The 14,864-nt window shown below is 57.6% G+C and overlaps 1 protein-coding gene across 9 annotated transcripts in view; it reads left to right on the top strand.

Moving 5' to 3' along the window:
- Window positions 1-14,864, top strand: part of FAM193A (family with sequence similarity 193 member A) — a 149,963-nt gene that overhangs the window by 83,638 nt on the left and 51,461 nt on the right. For 5 of the 9 annotated variants that reach the window (XM_055434563.2, XM_088836597.1, XM_088836601.1 and 2 more), the window contains 4 exons: window positions 2,077-2,222; window positions 2,432-2,599; window positions 6,181-6,415; window positions 10,198-10,322. In XM_055434563.2, coding sequence (XP_055290538.2) covers window positions 2,077-2,222; window positions 2,432-2,599; window positions 6,181-6,415; window positions 10,198-10,322 — 674 coding nt within the window. The remainder of the gene's footprint in view (window positions 1-2,076; window positions 2,223-2,431; window positions 2,600-6,180; window positions 6,416-10,197; window positions 10,323-14,864) is intronic. The other 4 variants (XM_055434559.2, XM_088836596.1, XM_088836600.1 and 1 more) reach the window with 2 other exon arrangements.

The raw sequence follows: 14,864 nt of genomic DNA, 5'->3' as shown, positions 1-14,864 counted from the left end.
ACTTGAACGTGAGGAGCCAGCGACAGGAGGCTGATGCGCAGACCCCGAGAGGGCGCTGCGGGGGTGCCGCCTGGTGCGCGGGGGCAGCCCTGCAGGTGGGTGGTGGGCCCAAGGGCACACCTGGAGTGGGGGCCGCTGGGGGCTGCGGCTGGCGGGCTCGCCGGGCCCAGGAGAGGGGCATGGCAGAGGAGCGGTGGTCGCAGGGCAGAGAGCATCGGGTTTGGAGCTGAGAGCTGGTTTAACCCCCACTGCCGCCCCCAAGTAGGCATCTCTGCTGAGGCGTGGCTGATGGACTTGTTCTGTCATAGCCGTCACAGGCTCGGCAGGTCACGCTCTGTGTGCAGGGACCAGTGCAGTCACGCAGAAGCAGACCTCTGTCCGGGGAACCCTTGAAGGCTGGGCGGACTGCAGAATGTTCGCCTGTGCTGGTAGTGGCGGGGCACTCTGCAGGGGATCCGCCCGACCTCACCCGAGTCTTAAACACCACCTGCTGCGGCTCAGAGGACGAGTCCCTGGTGTGTGAGCTTGGTCGTGGCACCGCAGTGTTGAGGCCCAGGTGGCGGCAGTGGGCTCAGCCGGGTGGGCCCCGTAGTGGATGTGGGTGTGTGCGCGGGCATGGCTGCCACCCCCATCATGGCCGCCCACCTGCTGTGGCTGCCCGCCCGGCCCAGCCCATCGCCCTTCCTGGCTTCTTCAGGGCGGGATTGTCTTGTCTTCAGGTATTCGGGTCCCATCCACAAAAGGTCCCACGTGCCTCATCTGGCTCAGGGCTTCTCCCCTGGGTCGCCAGGGTCACCAGGGCAGGTCGGGGGGCGGGGCAGGGCTGCCTGTCCCGCGTCCTTGTCGCCCCTGCTGTTCCTGTTGCTCGCAGTCTCACTGTGTTCTCTGGGGCCGCGGTGTCCTCATGGGCCCGCAGCAGACGGCTCTTGCTCGTAGGAGGTTGCGGTTTTCCTGGACTGAGTTGAGATCTGGCACTGGCCTGCCTGCTGGGGAATGTGACGCCCTGTCCCCACTCTGCCTCTAGAGTCATCCCAGGGTCTCTCACGCAGCAAGAGCTTTCTCGGGGGTTCCTTCGTGACTGCAAGCCCTGCCTCAGCTCGGGGGTGGCTCCCTGCTCCCGCCCCCACACGTGGGGGGTTTTCTTGCACTGGGTGCCAGCAGGGCTCGTCTGGAGACTCCACTCGGCCCGCGGGGGCAGGGGCAGGACAATGCGGTCCTCCGGTCCGCAGCCCCTCCCGTGGGGGCCCTGATTGCGGCCGGGGTGCTGGGTGGAGCTGGCCACCGGCCGGCCGGCCCTGGGGGAGAGCGTGCATGCACTTTTCCTGCCACATGTGGGTGCCCACAGCCCTCAGACTGGAGTCCAGGCCCCATCCTGGAGGGACAGGGTGGCAGCTGCTTGGGTCCTGGGACCGCGTTCTGAGGCAGAATGAGGTGTGGGGTGGGGGGTCTGTGCGGCAGGCCCGGGGCTGTGGTCTCTGTGCTGGCCAGGCTGGGGGTTCAGGTTGGAGCCTGCTTCCCGCTCGGTTCCATGGGGCAGACTCAGAGAGTAGCCGCTGGGGGTCTACTGAGCACCGTCTCAGGTGACGGGGGTATCAGTTGGGGGCGGCGTCCCCCAGGATGGTGGTGGCATTCAGGGCGCTGGGGTGGAGCTGCTCTCCTTTTTCTTTTTTGTGGAAGGGTAATAACTTTCCAGTATTGTGTTGGTTTCTGCCCTGCGTCAACTTGGCTCAGCCGTCGGTATACACACGCCCCTCACTCTTGACTCTCCTCCCACCTGTCTCCGCATCCTACTCCTTTAGGTCCTCAGAGAGCCCTGGTTTGGGAATTGCTTGCTCTTTTTAAAAGACTGTCCTTGCGTGGTTATGATGTGACTGTCAGAAGGTTAAAAATGTAATTGGTCCCGGGTGAAATTCTCGAATGTCAAGAGAGAAAAGTTTCCTACGCGTTGTCAGCTGAAATGTTTTCTTTTTAACGTGCAGGTTTTACATTTTTTCTAAAAGGCATTTTCCTGAACAGTTCGTGGCTAATTGGGCCACAAATATTTAACGTGATGCGTCTGTTCCGCTCTCTCTGAAGCAGGGTCAAGACTTCCTTCTCCACACCCCACTCGGCTCGCAGACGGAGGCTGGCAGTGGCGGGCGGCTCCCCCTGGGCGCTCAGCCGATGCCCGTGGCTGCCCCCGCGGACCCCACATGCGCCTGCGAGGCCTGCAGCGAGCGCAGGTACCGCCCGGGCCCCCCCTGCTCCCCCCTGAGGACTGCTGGGAGGGCGGGGCCCCCGGATCAGCAAGGGTTCGGGCCCGGGGCTCCACACACATGGGGTCTAGGGGGGCTGCCGCTGCTGGAGGACAGGGAAGAGAGCAGGCCGGGGGCTGTCTCGGGCCGGCCGGCCCCTCGGCCCACTGACTCTGCTCCGGTGCCTGCGTCCCCAGGGAGATTTCGGTGGAGGCGGAGCGGGAGCCCCAGCAGCTGCAGAACTACTGGTCGGAGGTGCGCTACACCGTCCGCTGCATCTACCGGCAGGCGGGCACCCCGCTCGCGGACGACCAGGACCAGTCCCTGGTGCCCGACAGGGCGGGGGTGAAGGAGCTGGTGGACAGGTACGCCTCGCCCAGCCCAGCCCCGCTGGATTCCCTGATGCTCGGTGGGCCCTCTGGGTTGGTTTCAGGCGCGCGGCGGCAGCAGACAGGCCGGGTCAAGGCTCCGGTTCCGATCCTGCTGGACACTGATTGCCTAAGGGCTGAAGGTGAACGGACGTGTTCCCGTCAGTCCTCGGCGTTGAGGTCGACAGTAGCCGTCCGTTTGGGTGCCCTGGCTGGCCCCGGGGTGGCGGGGGGTGTTTCTGGGCCCTGCTGCTTTGTTGCCTCATGGAGGAGAGGCAGTCACGCCCCTGAGGAGGTGAGGGACTCTAGGCTCTGAGGGGTCACGTGGTGCCTGGGGAGCCAGCTGCTGGCCTGTTGGTATGGGGTTTCTCGCTGCGAGGAGCTCAGGGTGTGGCTGGGACCTCGTGCAGTGACGGTGCAGAATTTATTCTTATTAGTTTTTACACTTCTGGGTGAAGTGAAGTGAAAGTCGCCCAGTCGTGTCTAACTCTTTGCGACCCCATGGACCATACAGTCCAAGGAATTCTCCAGGCCAGAATACTGGAGTGGGTTCCCTTCTCCAGGGGATCTTCCCCACCCAGGGGTTGAACCTTGGTCTGCTGCTTTGCAGGCAGATTCTTTACCAGCTGAGCCACCAGGGAAGCCCTGACTCAGATGGTAAAGAATCCCCCTGCCAGTGCAGGAGACGTAGTTTCGATCTCTGGGTGAGGAAGGTCCCCGGGAGGAGGAAATGGCAACCCACTCGCGTGTTCTGGCCTGGGAAGTTCTTGCCACAGACAGAGGAGCCTGGTAAGCTACAGTCCATGGGGTCACAAAGAATCAGAGATGACCTATTTTAGCGACTGAGCTGCCACCATAGTTTGTACCATCTTTTTTCTTTTTTAGAGGCATTCCAAATAAAAGCAGTGAATTAAGTGATGCTTATTTTTGTCTTTTTCTCCTGGTTTGATTGCAGTGTCTGAGGTTCTGTAACCTCCTGCTAACTGTGCATTCTGGAGGTACGAGTGGTGACTGGCCGTGGGCAGTAGTAACTAGTTAGTGATTTGTTGTACCTGAGATGGTTCTAGGCAGTATGTGCCTTATTTAGCAGTTAGGTTTCCTGGTGAATATTAGGAAAATATGTGTAACCTGCATGTCAGGTTCATAACCTCACAGCTATGGATGCTTGGGAAGAGACCTAAGTGAAACAGAAGACAGTCGAAACGCTCAGCAGATAATAGTGCAGGCGGGGCGTCGTGGCAGAGGCTGTGAAGGTGCTGTGGGAGTGGCTGGGATCTGGGAAACAGCAGTGGCCTGGTGATGGGTCATGGTGTGGAGAACGCAGAAGTCCCAGCCTGTTTGAGGTCTGTGTGTGTCTCACGGTTTTCACATGTTTTGTATACACTGTGTTTTTTGTGGTCTCCATGTCTAGAGGACGCTTTTTTGTTGTTTCAAACAACAGTACAAACGCCAGGGTGGGTGTCTGCAGAGCCCATTTCTGGGGCTCGTGCAGCTGACAGTGACTCCCCCTGCCCCTCCCGTGGCCCTCCGCATCCAGCACGCCGCCCTGGCTCCCCAGCCCTGTGCTCACACCCCACCAGCACGCTCCAGCCACACCGGTTCTCATGCTGCTGCCACGGATGGTGCTGCTTTCTGCTTTTCACTCTGTCTGGAGTGTTTTCCTCACTCAGATTTCTTTTCTCCCTTCTTTCCTTCCCGTTGGGCTTCCCTGGAGGCTCGGTAGTAAAGAGTCTGCCTGCCAGTGCAGGAAATGCGGGTTTGATCCCTGGGTCAAGAAGAGCCCCTGGAGAAGGGAATGGCAACCCACTCCAGTATTCGTGCCTGGAGAATGCCACGGGCAGAGGAGTCTGGCAGGCTACAGTCCACTGGGTCACAGAGAGTCAGACACGACTTAGTGACTTAGCAGCAGCCCTCCAGTGAGACTTCAGAGTCACTGCCTCAGAGAGACCATCAGACCCGACCTCCGGGGCCTCCCCTCTCCCCTTGGCCTCCCTCCTTTGTGTCGTGTTAACCGCTCCCTGGGGTCGTGCTGTGCCTGCGGCCCCGCTGCCGGGGCCAGTGTTTGTCGGGTGTGCGGCTGGGAGAGCTGCCAGAGCGTCCGTCCTCCTGCCTTGGTCAGAGGCCTTTGACAGAGTCTGTTCACCAGAGGACCACGTGGTCAAGGTTGAATTTGTAAGATACAGAAATGGACAAAGAAATGAAATACAGCACATGTCCACTTCCACCAGGCAAAGGGAGCCAAGGAGGAGGCATTCGGTCCCCTTCTGAGGTCTGTTGTCCCTGTGTCATTTGAGTTTTCTGTGATCCTCCTTTAAGAGATGAAATGCATTGTTTCAGAAAGCAGTCTCTGTACTGGTAATTAAAATTATGCTTGTTATGCTACATTTGAAAACTAATGCGTCGATCTGAATTGAACTAACCACAGTGGGAATTCCTCAGTTCTTCTTGTTTCTCTGGCCACGGTTTTAATAAGGCTACAGGGTTCTGTTTTTACTTGGCTCTTGTCGTTTACAACCGAGGTGGTGTGATGTGATTTAAACATGAAAGGTGCTCAGTCACTCAGTCGTGTCCAGCTCTTTGCAACTCCATGCGCTGTAGCCTGTCAGGCTCCTCTGACCATGTAGTTTTCCAGGCGGGAATCCTGAAGTGGGTTGCCGTTCCCTTCTCCACGGGATCTCCCTGACATCGGGATCGAACCTGCGTCTCTTGTGTCTCCTTCACTGCAGGCAGATTCTTTACCCACTGAGCTGCCTGGTAGCACAAGTGAAGCAGGTGACAACTTCTCTCTCTTGCCCAGCATGGTGCCCAGAGGGGAGAGGAGCCATGGTCCAAATCCAGGAGCCGTGTTTCTCTCGGTTTCACTCTTGTGTGCTGAGCTCCCGTGGTCCTCCTGGTGACGGGCTGTACGTGGAGCCCGTGGTTGCTGCTTTGGCATCATCGGTTTCCATCTGGAGGCTCCTGAGAAGTGCACAGTGAAAGCCAGTGGTTTCTTTAAGCACAGTCCTGCCAGTTAGTGTAGAACAAGTTTATAGAAGTTGGCAGTCTCCACGCTAGGAAGGAAACTTGTGAAGCGGGTACTCGCTGTTGTGGCCTGATGGGGAGCGTGTGCTGATTTGTCGTCCCTGGTCTTCAGCTGACACGCTTTGTCTCATCACTTAGTTTTTGGTGGGATAACTTGAAAGAGACGCCCTGTCTCTTAAGACTCCTCTGATGGTGAGAACAGCACCAGCCCGTTTGGACTGTCGACTGAGCCTCTAGGAAGGAAGAAGGATGAGCCGCCCGGCCCAGCAGCTCCTCTGGGGTTGCTCCCCCTCACCTGGCAGCCCAGACTGTTGGCAGACGGCGCTTGGGTCTCCTGGTGTCCCAGCCCAGCTCCCCTGTGCACAGTCCGCCCCCTGCTGGCGGTTTGCAGGCAGCGACCCCCACCCCTCTCCCATCTGAACGGGGTCACCTCAGGTTGGCAGGGGTGCTCAGCGGAGGCCAGTCTCACTGTCGCCTGCCCGATGAGCTCGGGGCGCCCCGCCCGTCAGGGGGTGACTGAGCAGGCCCTGCAGTGAGTGTGCCTCTCTCCCATGCAGGCTCTGCGAGCGGGACCCCTACCAGCTGTACCAGCGGCTGGAGCAGCAGGCGCGGGAGTACGTGCTGGAGATGAAGGTCCGGCTTCTGCGGCAGCTGTCGGCCGCGTCCAGAGTGAAGCCGCCGTCCAGCCTGCAGGGCCCGCCGCAGGCGCACCAGTTCATCTCCCTCCTCCTGGAGGAGTACGGCGCCCTGTGCCAGGCGGCACGCACCATCAGCAGCTTCCTCGGCACGCTGGTGAGGCGCCACGTCCGCGGGGGGCTGCAGCCCATCAAGCCATCCCCTGCTTGGGCGACATGTGGGGTACAGGGGCTGCTTCCCTTCCTCGGGCAACGTGCGGGGCACGGGGGGCTGCTTCCCCCTCCTTGGGCGGCGTGTGGGGCACAGGGGCTGCTCCCCTCTTCCTGTCCCTTGGGACTTGGCTGCTGCCCAGAAGCAGGAGCACCGTGTGGGTGCGTTGGGCCCGGGGGCAGCGTGGGCCCAGTGTGAGGGGGGGAGACCGTCCGCGATGACGGGCGCGCCTCCCTGGGGCGGGGTGCTGTACTGTGCACTGGAGGCCGTGCCGGGGCGGGCCGGGGGTTCGTGATTGGGGGATGCTGCCCCAGTGGGCGTCTTCCAGTTCTGGTGAAGGAGACAGACAGGCCTGCTCCCCCTGGGCCTCTGACCGCCTCAGCAAGGCCGTGACCTCAGGGACTGCAGGAGGAGGAGGTGGAGACGCACCTCTCAGGACCTGGCCGTGATGGCCTTGGCACGCCTGCCGGCTGGGAAGGAGAAACAGGCCCTCTTTGCTTTCTTGATTTGCTAACGGTCTCTGGAGGTGGTCCTCATCGCTCACGTTTTGTTATTAAGTGACGCTGCTTTCTTAGTGGTAAAACTGTATTTTGAAACAAATACAGTTAGTTTCAAAACGGGTGGCTCCGAAGATTTTCACCGTAAGGGTCTTTGTGTGACTCTAAAGTTGATGGGCCTCGACAGATAATGAGCCAGTCCTGCGGGTGGTTTCCGGGGTTCAGGGGCCGCCTCGAGCCTCGTTCCAGTAGAGCGCTGCCACTCCTGCAGGGGAGTGAGTCCTGAGAGCCTCGAGGGCCGCGCTGCTGTGAGAGGAGCAGGCGCCACATCCGGTGCTGCGGGTGCGGGCTGTGTGGAGCTCCTCGGTGTCTGGCTTAATGGAGCACGCGCCTCTGTGCTCAGCCTGTCAGCTTGTTTTGGTTGAAGTTTTCAAGCAAATGGGCCCTCACACAGGTATTGGCTCGGGGAGGGGAGGAATATTTTCTTAGGCTTCTCAGTCCATTGTGGGCATTCTTCTTTGAGGCAGTCTGCCAGAGCCCAAGTACTTCTTGGCGGTTGGCTGCAAGGTGGGCCTGAACCTGTCACCAAACCGAGTGGACTCTGCTCATCATAGTCTGTTGGGGTTGCTCACCCTTCAGGTGCATTTTGAACATCAGATCTTGATCGTTTGGGGATCCTTGCTTCACTGAGTGAGTTGCACCGATCCGCCTGGTGATCTTCAATGTCAAGTTAAGCAGCACGGTCCTCAGTATAGAAAATCATCTCTGCTGCCGTCATTGTGATCCTCTTCAGAAGGGCCTTTCAATGTGGAGAAGCTTCGAGCAGTGCCAAGTGTCAGTTTTCCAGAGTTCTAAGTTTTGCTTGAAAGCTCAGGTTTTGTGGTTGGCCGCAAGAGGGTCCTCCTCCCTGAGTCCCCTGGCCGTGCACCCTGCCTGCTCCTTCTCTGCTCGCCGCCCTGCCTCTCCAGGGGCAGCGCCCTCTGCGGGCCCGGAGCTGCATAGCACGTGGACCGCGTCAGGAGGCAGAGGGCATCTGCAGTGTGACTTTTCTGGGACAGGTCACGGGCTTTCTCATTATTGTGAATGTTGAAGCAAAACTGGGACTGAAACGAGGCCTCTGTTCCTCCCAGAGCTGGAACGGGCGGGAGCCCTGTCTCCTTCCCAAGGACAGCGGGGTCTTGCGCAGCCTGCCGTTTCTCCGGCTCTCGCACACACTTGCCCTCCCCAACCCCACACTCTCTGCGGGAAGTGACAGCTGGGAGTGTTTGGGTGGGGGGGCCAGGCCCAGGTCGGCCGGGAGCTTTCCTGCAGCCTCTGGGAGCAGCCGCGCTGAGCCTCTGCTGCCGCCCCCGTGCCACGCGCAGCCTCTGCAGCAGCTGTGACGGCGCACCCCCGCAGGCCCTGCCCCCGGGCCCGGGCAGCTTGCCTGGCATGGGAATGGGGCGCCGCCGCCCCGAGGTCAGGGTTCCTGTGGGGCTGCGGGATGTGCTGCTCACTGGTGTGTGTTGCTGCAGGTTGATCTGAGGTTGTGAAATGAGTGTGGGCTCTGCTGTTCTCTCACATGCCTCGTCTGGAAGTGTAATTTCAGATCTCAAAAAATGCCAGCATCTTCCTACAGCAGTCCTCACCTTTGGTCACCTTTAGCTGACGTGCCCAACCCAGAGCTCTGGTCCCGTCCCTGCCAGCGTGACTCAGGGCTGCGCTTAGCCCAGCAGGCAGGGACCGTCCCCTCTTCCCAAAGACGTGCAGCAGGCCAGGCTCGCCCGCGGCTCTGGGACCCCTTCCTGGGACCCTCGCTCGTCCGGCTTCTGCCTTCGCTCTGTGTTCTCTGTTACGGGGACAGGTTGTAACCTGGGCATGGGCCACTGCTCTGCCCCCTGGGAGCCCTGGCCAGCTGCAGCCCCCTGCGTTGTCTCTGTGTCCGAACTGGCGCAGTTCTGTGCGGAGGGGCCTCTGTGGAGTGTGTGCGTGCTGTCCACACGTCATCTGTGGCTCTGTGCTCACGACGAGCACGTTTTCACGCAGTGGGCCTGATTCCGGCTCAGGCCCGGCCATGGGCCCAGCGTCTCGGTTCCCAGGTCCTGGTCTTCGCCCCGCCCAGCTCTCCAGCGCGGGAACGGCCCTGAGAGGCACTGCACGAGAAGCTGGTGTGCAGTGTTTTGGTAAAACCTGCCATGAGAGCTGGCAGCAGAGACGCGGGCAGAGGGGAGGGTTCCAGGGCCCCTGCCGAGGCTCTTTGTGGCTCCAGAGTGCACACGCAGGCCCCGACTCGCAGAGCGTGTGTGCTTGCCTGTGTGCGCGAGTGGAGCAGGCCCTCGTGCGCTCAGCATCACTCTGCAGGTGTGTGTGGGTTCAGGAACGGGCGCGGTTCCCCTTCACTTGCTCTCTCAGCCCCTCCGTCCCCTGCTGGTGAGGGCACAGAGCACTGGGGTGTCCACAGGTAGATTGTGTCCCAATGTCCCCCGGTGTCAGCCTTTCCTCTCGGCTGCGCTAAACAGTTGAGTGGGAACAGACCAGTGCGGGTGAAGTGAGGCACTGCTCCAGCGGGGACGGGAGTGCCATGCTCCCTGAAGTCTGTGGAGGCTGTCGGTCTCTCAGAGGAGGACTGTTTCCCCAGGTGCGAGGTGACACGCTGCAGGGAGTGTGTGTGTGGCTGACATGTGAGTTCACACACGTGTGGTTGCAGCCAGAGTGGGTGCGCATGAACGGAGCCCCAGGCCCCTGTTCTCTCTAGAGGTCACTCGCTCTGATGGCTGGAAGGGTGTTGAGTGTGTAAAGTGGTTGTGGAGAGTAATGGAGGAGGTGGCCACGTTCATCAGGGAGAGGAAGAGCTGACCTCCCCATGAGGTTGCCAGCGCGGAGTTCTCGGTCTGTCAGACTCACCTCAGGCTTTTGGACAGGCTCGACGTGATCGTCCCTGGGTGCCAGAGGGTGGGTACGCAGTTAAGTCGTTTGACCGGGGGGGCTCTCTCGTTTCTCCCCGCTTGAAGGCCCCGTTGTGAGAGAGGCCATTGGCTGTGCGCTGAGCTCTGTCTCCTGCGCCCTCAGCTGTGTATGTCTTGCTGAGTCAGTCAGGAGGAGGCTGCAGGTCCAGGGACTCGCCGCCCCTCGGAGCACGGTGTTCTGGGCCTGCGTAGAGGGCGTGGCTTGTGGGGGGTCAGGGAGAGCGCGCTCCGCCAGTTTTCCAGTCTTTCATTCGGCGTGTCTTCTCGTGTCTGTTTCACTGACTAGGAAAACGAGCACCTGAAGAGGTTCCGGGTGACGTGGGAGCTGCACAACAAGCACCTCTTTGCAGACCTGGTCTTCTCAGAGCCGCTGCTCCAGGGCAGCCTGCCCGCCCTGCTGGCACAGATCAGGTAGGTGCCCCCCCCCCCCCCCGCGCACGTCCTGTCCCTGGGGCGCAGCAGCAGTGCGCCTGGACACCTCGGCTGCGGCAGTTCCTGCCAGGACACTGCAGGGCTCAGAGGAGAATGCAGCTTGGGGAGAAAGCTCAAAACCCGATGAGCAATACAGTTAAACTTAGTGTAACAAACCCAGGATTAATGCGACCAAGAGTTAACATCACAGATTTCTCCTGAATAAAGGAAAGCTGCAGTACAAGCTGTATTACTTGACAGGACTCGGGTTCTGCTAGGTGGCCGTGGGGTGGTCCCCTCTGGCACTTGCATGGGGAGGGAGGCGGGCTGATGGGGCCAGGGGCGCAGGAGGGGACTGGTTGCCTGGCAGGTCTCTCAGGCATGCCCTCTGCCTCGGGCTTCCTGCTGCAGCGCGACTTGGAGCTCCATCAGGTGTGCTGAGCGTGGAGTCCCCGCACCACACTCAGGATCCCTCACTCTGACGATGGGGAGGAGAGAAGCCCCCGTGTTTATTCCTCACTACTCGTGCATTTCCATAGTCTTGCCGGCTTTTTGATTTGCTCTGTTTTTTTTTTTTTTAATACAAATGATTTTGAACAAGTTCACTCATTTAAAGAAACTGGCTTAGGAAGGTTCTGTGTCTCCGTGGTTTGGTTTGCTTTTCTAATTTATTCATTTATTTCTGACTGCACTGGGTCTTCTTGCCACTCGGGCTTTTCTCTGGCTGGGGTGAGCAGGGACAGCTCTTCGCTGCAGCATGCAGGCTTCCTGTTGAGAGGGCGTCTCGTTGCCCAGCACAGGCCCAGGAGTGTTGGTGCGCGGGCTCAGTTGCTCCGCAGCGTGTGGGATCTTCCCGGGCTCGGCACCGAGCCCATGCCACTTGCGTCGGCAGGTGGACTCTTGACCACTCTGCCATCAGGGAAGTCCTTGTGTCTGTGTTTTTTAAGAGCTTTCAGTTCAGTTCAGTTCAGTCGCTCAGTTGTGTCCGACTCTCCGCGACCCCATGAATCACAGCACGCCAGGCCTCCCTGTCCATCACCAACTCCCAGAGTACACTCAAACTCATGTCCACAGAGTCGGTGATGCCATCCAGCCATCTCATTCTCCGTCGTCCCCTTCTCCTCCCGCCCCCAACCTTTCCCAGCATCAGAGTCTTTTCCAGTGAGTCAACTCGTCGCATGAGGTGGCCAAAGTATTGCAGTTTCAGCTTTAGCATCAGTCCCTCCAATGAACATCCAGGATTGATCTCCTTTAGAATGGACTGGTTGGATCTCCTTGCAGTATAAGGGACTCTCAAGAGTCTTCTCCAACACCACAGTTCAAAAGCATCGATTCTTCGGCGATCAGCCTTCTTCACAGTCCAACTCTCACATCCATACATGACCTCGGGAAAAACCATTGCCTTGACTAGATGGACCTTGGTTGGCAAAGTAATGTCTCTGCTTTTTAATATACTATCAAGGTTGGTCATAACTTTCCTTCCAAGGAGCAAGCGTCTTTTAATTTCATGGCTGCAGTCAGCATCTGCAGTGATTTTGGAGCCCAAAAAAACAAAGTCTGACACTGTTTCCACTGTTTTTCCATCTATTTCCCATGAAGGGATGGGACCAGATGCCATGATCTTCGTGTTCTGAATGTTGAGCTTCAAGCCAACCTTTTCACTCTCCTCTTTCACTTTCATCAAGAGGCTTTTGAGTTCCTCTTCACTTTCTGCCATAAGGGTAGTGTCATCTGCATATCTGAGGTTATTGATATTTCTCCCAGCAATCTTGATTCCAGCTTGTGCTTCTTCCAGCCCAGCGTTCCTCATGATGTACTCTGCATAGAAGTTAAATAAGCAAGGTGACAATATACAACCTTGACGTACACCTTTTCCTATTTGGAACCAGTCTGTTGTTCCATGTCCAGTTCTAACAGTTGCTTCCTGACCTGCATACAGGCTTCTCAAGAGGCAGGTCAGGTGGTCTGGGATTCCCATCTCTTTCAGAATGTTCCACAGTTTATTGTGATCGACACAGTCAAAGGCTTTGGCATAGTCAATGAAGCAGAAATAGATGTTTTTCTGAAACTCTCTTGCTTTCTCCATGATCCAGCGGATGTTGGCAATTTGATCTCTGGTGCCTCTGCCTTTTCTAAAACCTGCTTGAACATCTGGGAGTTCACGGTTTACATACTGCTGAAGCCTGGCTTGGAGAATTTTGAGCATGACTTTACTAGCGTGTGAGATGAGTGCAATTGTCCGGTAGTTTGAGCATTCTTTGGCATTGCCTTTCTTTGGGATTGGAATGAAGACTGACCTCTTCCAGTCCTGTGGCCACTGCTGAGTTTTCCAAATCTGCTGGCATACTGAGTGCAGCACTTTCACAGATTTATTGAGGTCTAATTCACAAACCATATTAATTCACTGGTTTAAAGTGTGTGATTCAGCAACAATAATTACATTTTTAATAATCACTGGACCACCACCACCAGTATTTCCAAAACTTCCTTGTTGCCCCAGATAGACTCTGTCACCATTACATGCTGACCTCCGTTCCTTTTGAGGTGCTCTCATCTGCAGGCCCTACCCTGCCCGCTTCCCCTTGCAGTCGGCCTGTTGAGGAGCCGGCACTGTGGGTCCCGCAGGGCCGCCAGGCTGGGTGCTGCGCGCGCACGCCCTCAGGGCCCAGCTGGCCCGTCTGTGTGGCCACAGTTGGCGGTGGAGCAGCCACTCCGCCAGACTTTGCTGTCCCTCAGGGGGCCAGGAACCTGCTGCAGCTTCTTAGCTTGTGGTGATTTCTGTAGCTGTGGCCCGACTTGGTGTTTATTTTAATCATTAAGGGAATGTTTAATTAGGCTTATAAGTAAATAAACTTACCCACAGTGATTTATGTCATTTTCCTTCTCACTCACCACCACGTACTGTCTCACGTAGACAGTGTTCACAGATGCCGCCGCCCATTGTGTGGGGTGGTTGTGTTTGCAGAGTGAATGTTGAGATGACCTGTTTGCTGGACCATCGATGCTGTTTGACCCTGAGGACACTCTCTGCCGTCGGGGGGCTTCCTGTTCCTGTCTGCACTCCAGCCTGTGCCTACCGGTCGTGCTCTGAGTGCCCCCCGCGCCCTCAAGAAGTCCAGGACCACCCCCTAACCCCGCAGCTGCTGTGCCCTCCCCTGGCTCTGAGCAAGTCTGCAGCGGAGTGCAGGAGAGCGCCTTGGGCCTCAGGCGGTGCAGGAGAGGCAGGGCAGCCCCACGTGGGAGGCAGGTCGGTGACGGCCTGGCTGCAGAGGCCTGTCTTGTGGGCTGCCATGCTCTCCCCTGGGTGCCCGTGTGCTCGTGTGCTCTGCAGAGCCCGGAACCGCCTCAGCGAGGCCTGGGGGTCAGGGTGCTGAAGAGCGGTGTGTCCTGGGGCCAGGCACAGCCCTAGGGGGGCAGTCCTGGGGGTGAGCCCTGGAGTCACAGGGCCGCAGTGGCCCCGGCGGGCTCCCAGCCCCGCCGTTTGTTGCACAGCTTGTCAGTGACATGGGCTTCTGCGTCTCCCTCTGGCGCACGGGACCCATACAGACGCTGCAGCACACAGGACCCTGTCCGCGCAGTGTGCGTCTCCACACAGTGATCGCCAGCAGGGAGAGGGCTCTGCACCCGTGGAACCCTGCTCGTTTTTCAGTCACATTGTTTGTTTTAGTTATAAAATCATTAGGTTGTCATTGCAATCTGAAATTCAGAAATAGACTTCTGAAAACAGGAAATCATGAGGAGAGGTAGTACCGTATACAGTTTGGTGTTGCTTCCAGACTTTTTTCCAGCGTCCACACCTCACCCCCCCCAACACACACACGCATTTTAAACATGACATATGTTTAAATGGGAGCATTTCCATTTCAGACGAGTGTGTGAGTGCGTGTGTGTGCATCTGGGTGTAAGCGGGTGGGCGTCTCTCAGAGTCTGTCTGGGAAGCCCTGTGTGGAGTAGCGGCTCTGACCCTAGTGGGCAGCTTCTGGTTCTTCTGTGTAAACAGCACTGATTATTAACCCTGCACACCAGCCTGTGCTCCTGAGCAGTTATAAGTGTTGGTTTGAATTTAGAAATTCCTTGTTGGGAGGCCTTTATTACCATTATTTTGGCTCAGATGTTGACATGTTCAGAGATGAGGAAAACAAACGGTTTCTGAAGATAACCTGCCTTATGAGATGACCTGCCCCCTTCCCCGCACTCCCACACGCCCTCTTCAGAAATCCAGCTATTTACCTGGCTGTCTTTTGTTTTCTGTTAATTCTCTCATTTGTTGTCTTACTATCTTTCTTAACAAGATATATAGTAAATGAAACTGTAATTGTGTTTTTTTGAATTGAAAAAACATACTTAATGTGAAAAACATACTTAATGTGAAAAATCGTACTTAATGTGAAAGCCTGGCCCACAATTTGTATTTCTTATAAAATGTTGTGTTTAGTCTTTTTAGAGCAGCGTCCCTCACCACTCAGGATCTGTTCCTTGTCTGAGCTGCTGCTTTCGGCCAGGCTCGGCTCTGGGCGCCTGCCTATGTCTTGCGTGTGACCG

The sequence above is a fragment of the Moschus berezovskii genome, chromosome 5 (genome assembly GCF_049115385.1).
Source record: "Moschus berezovskii isolate FMDL1 chromosome 5, NW_MosBer_1.0, whole genome shotgun sequence".
Taxonomy (NCBI): Eukaryota; Metazoa; Chordata; class Mammalia; order Artiodactyla; family Moschidae; genus Moschus; species Moschus berezovskii.
The sequence above is the reverse complement of the archived record's forward strand: the minus strand, read 5'-3'. Positions and strand labels throughout refer to the sequence as shown.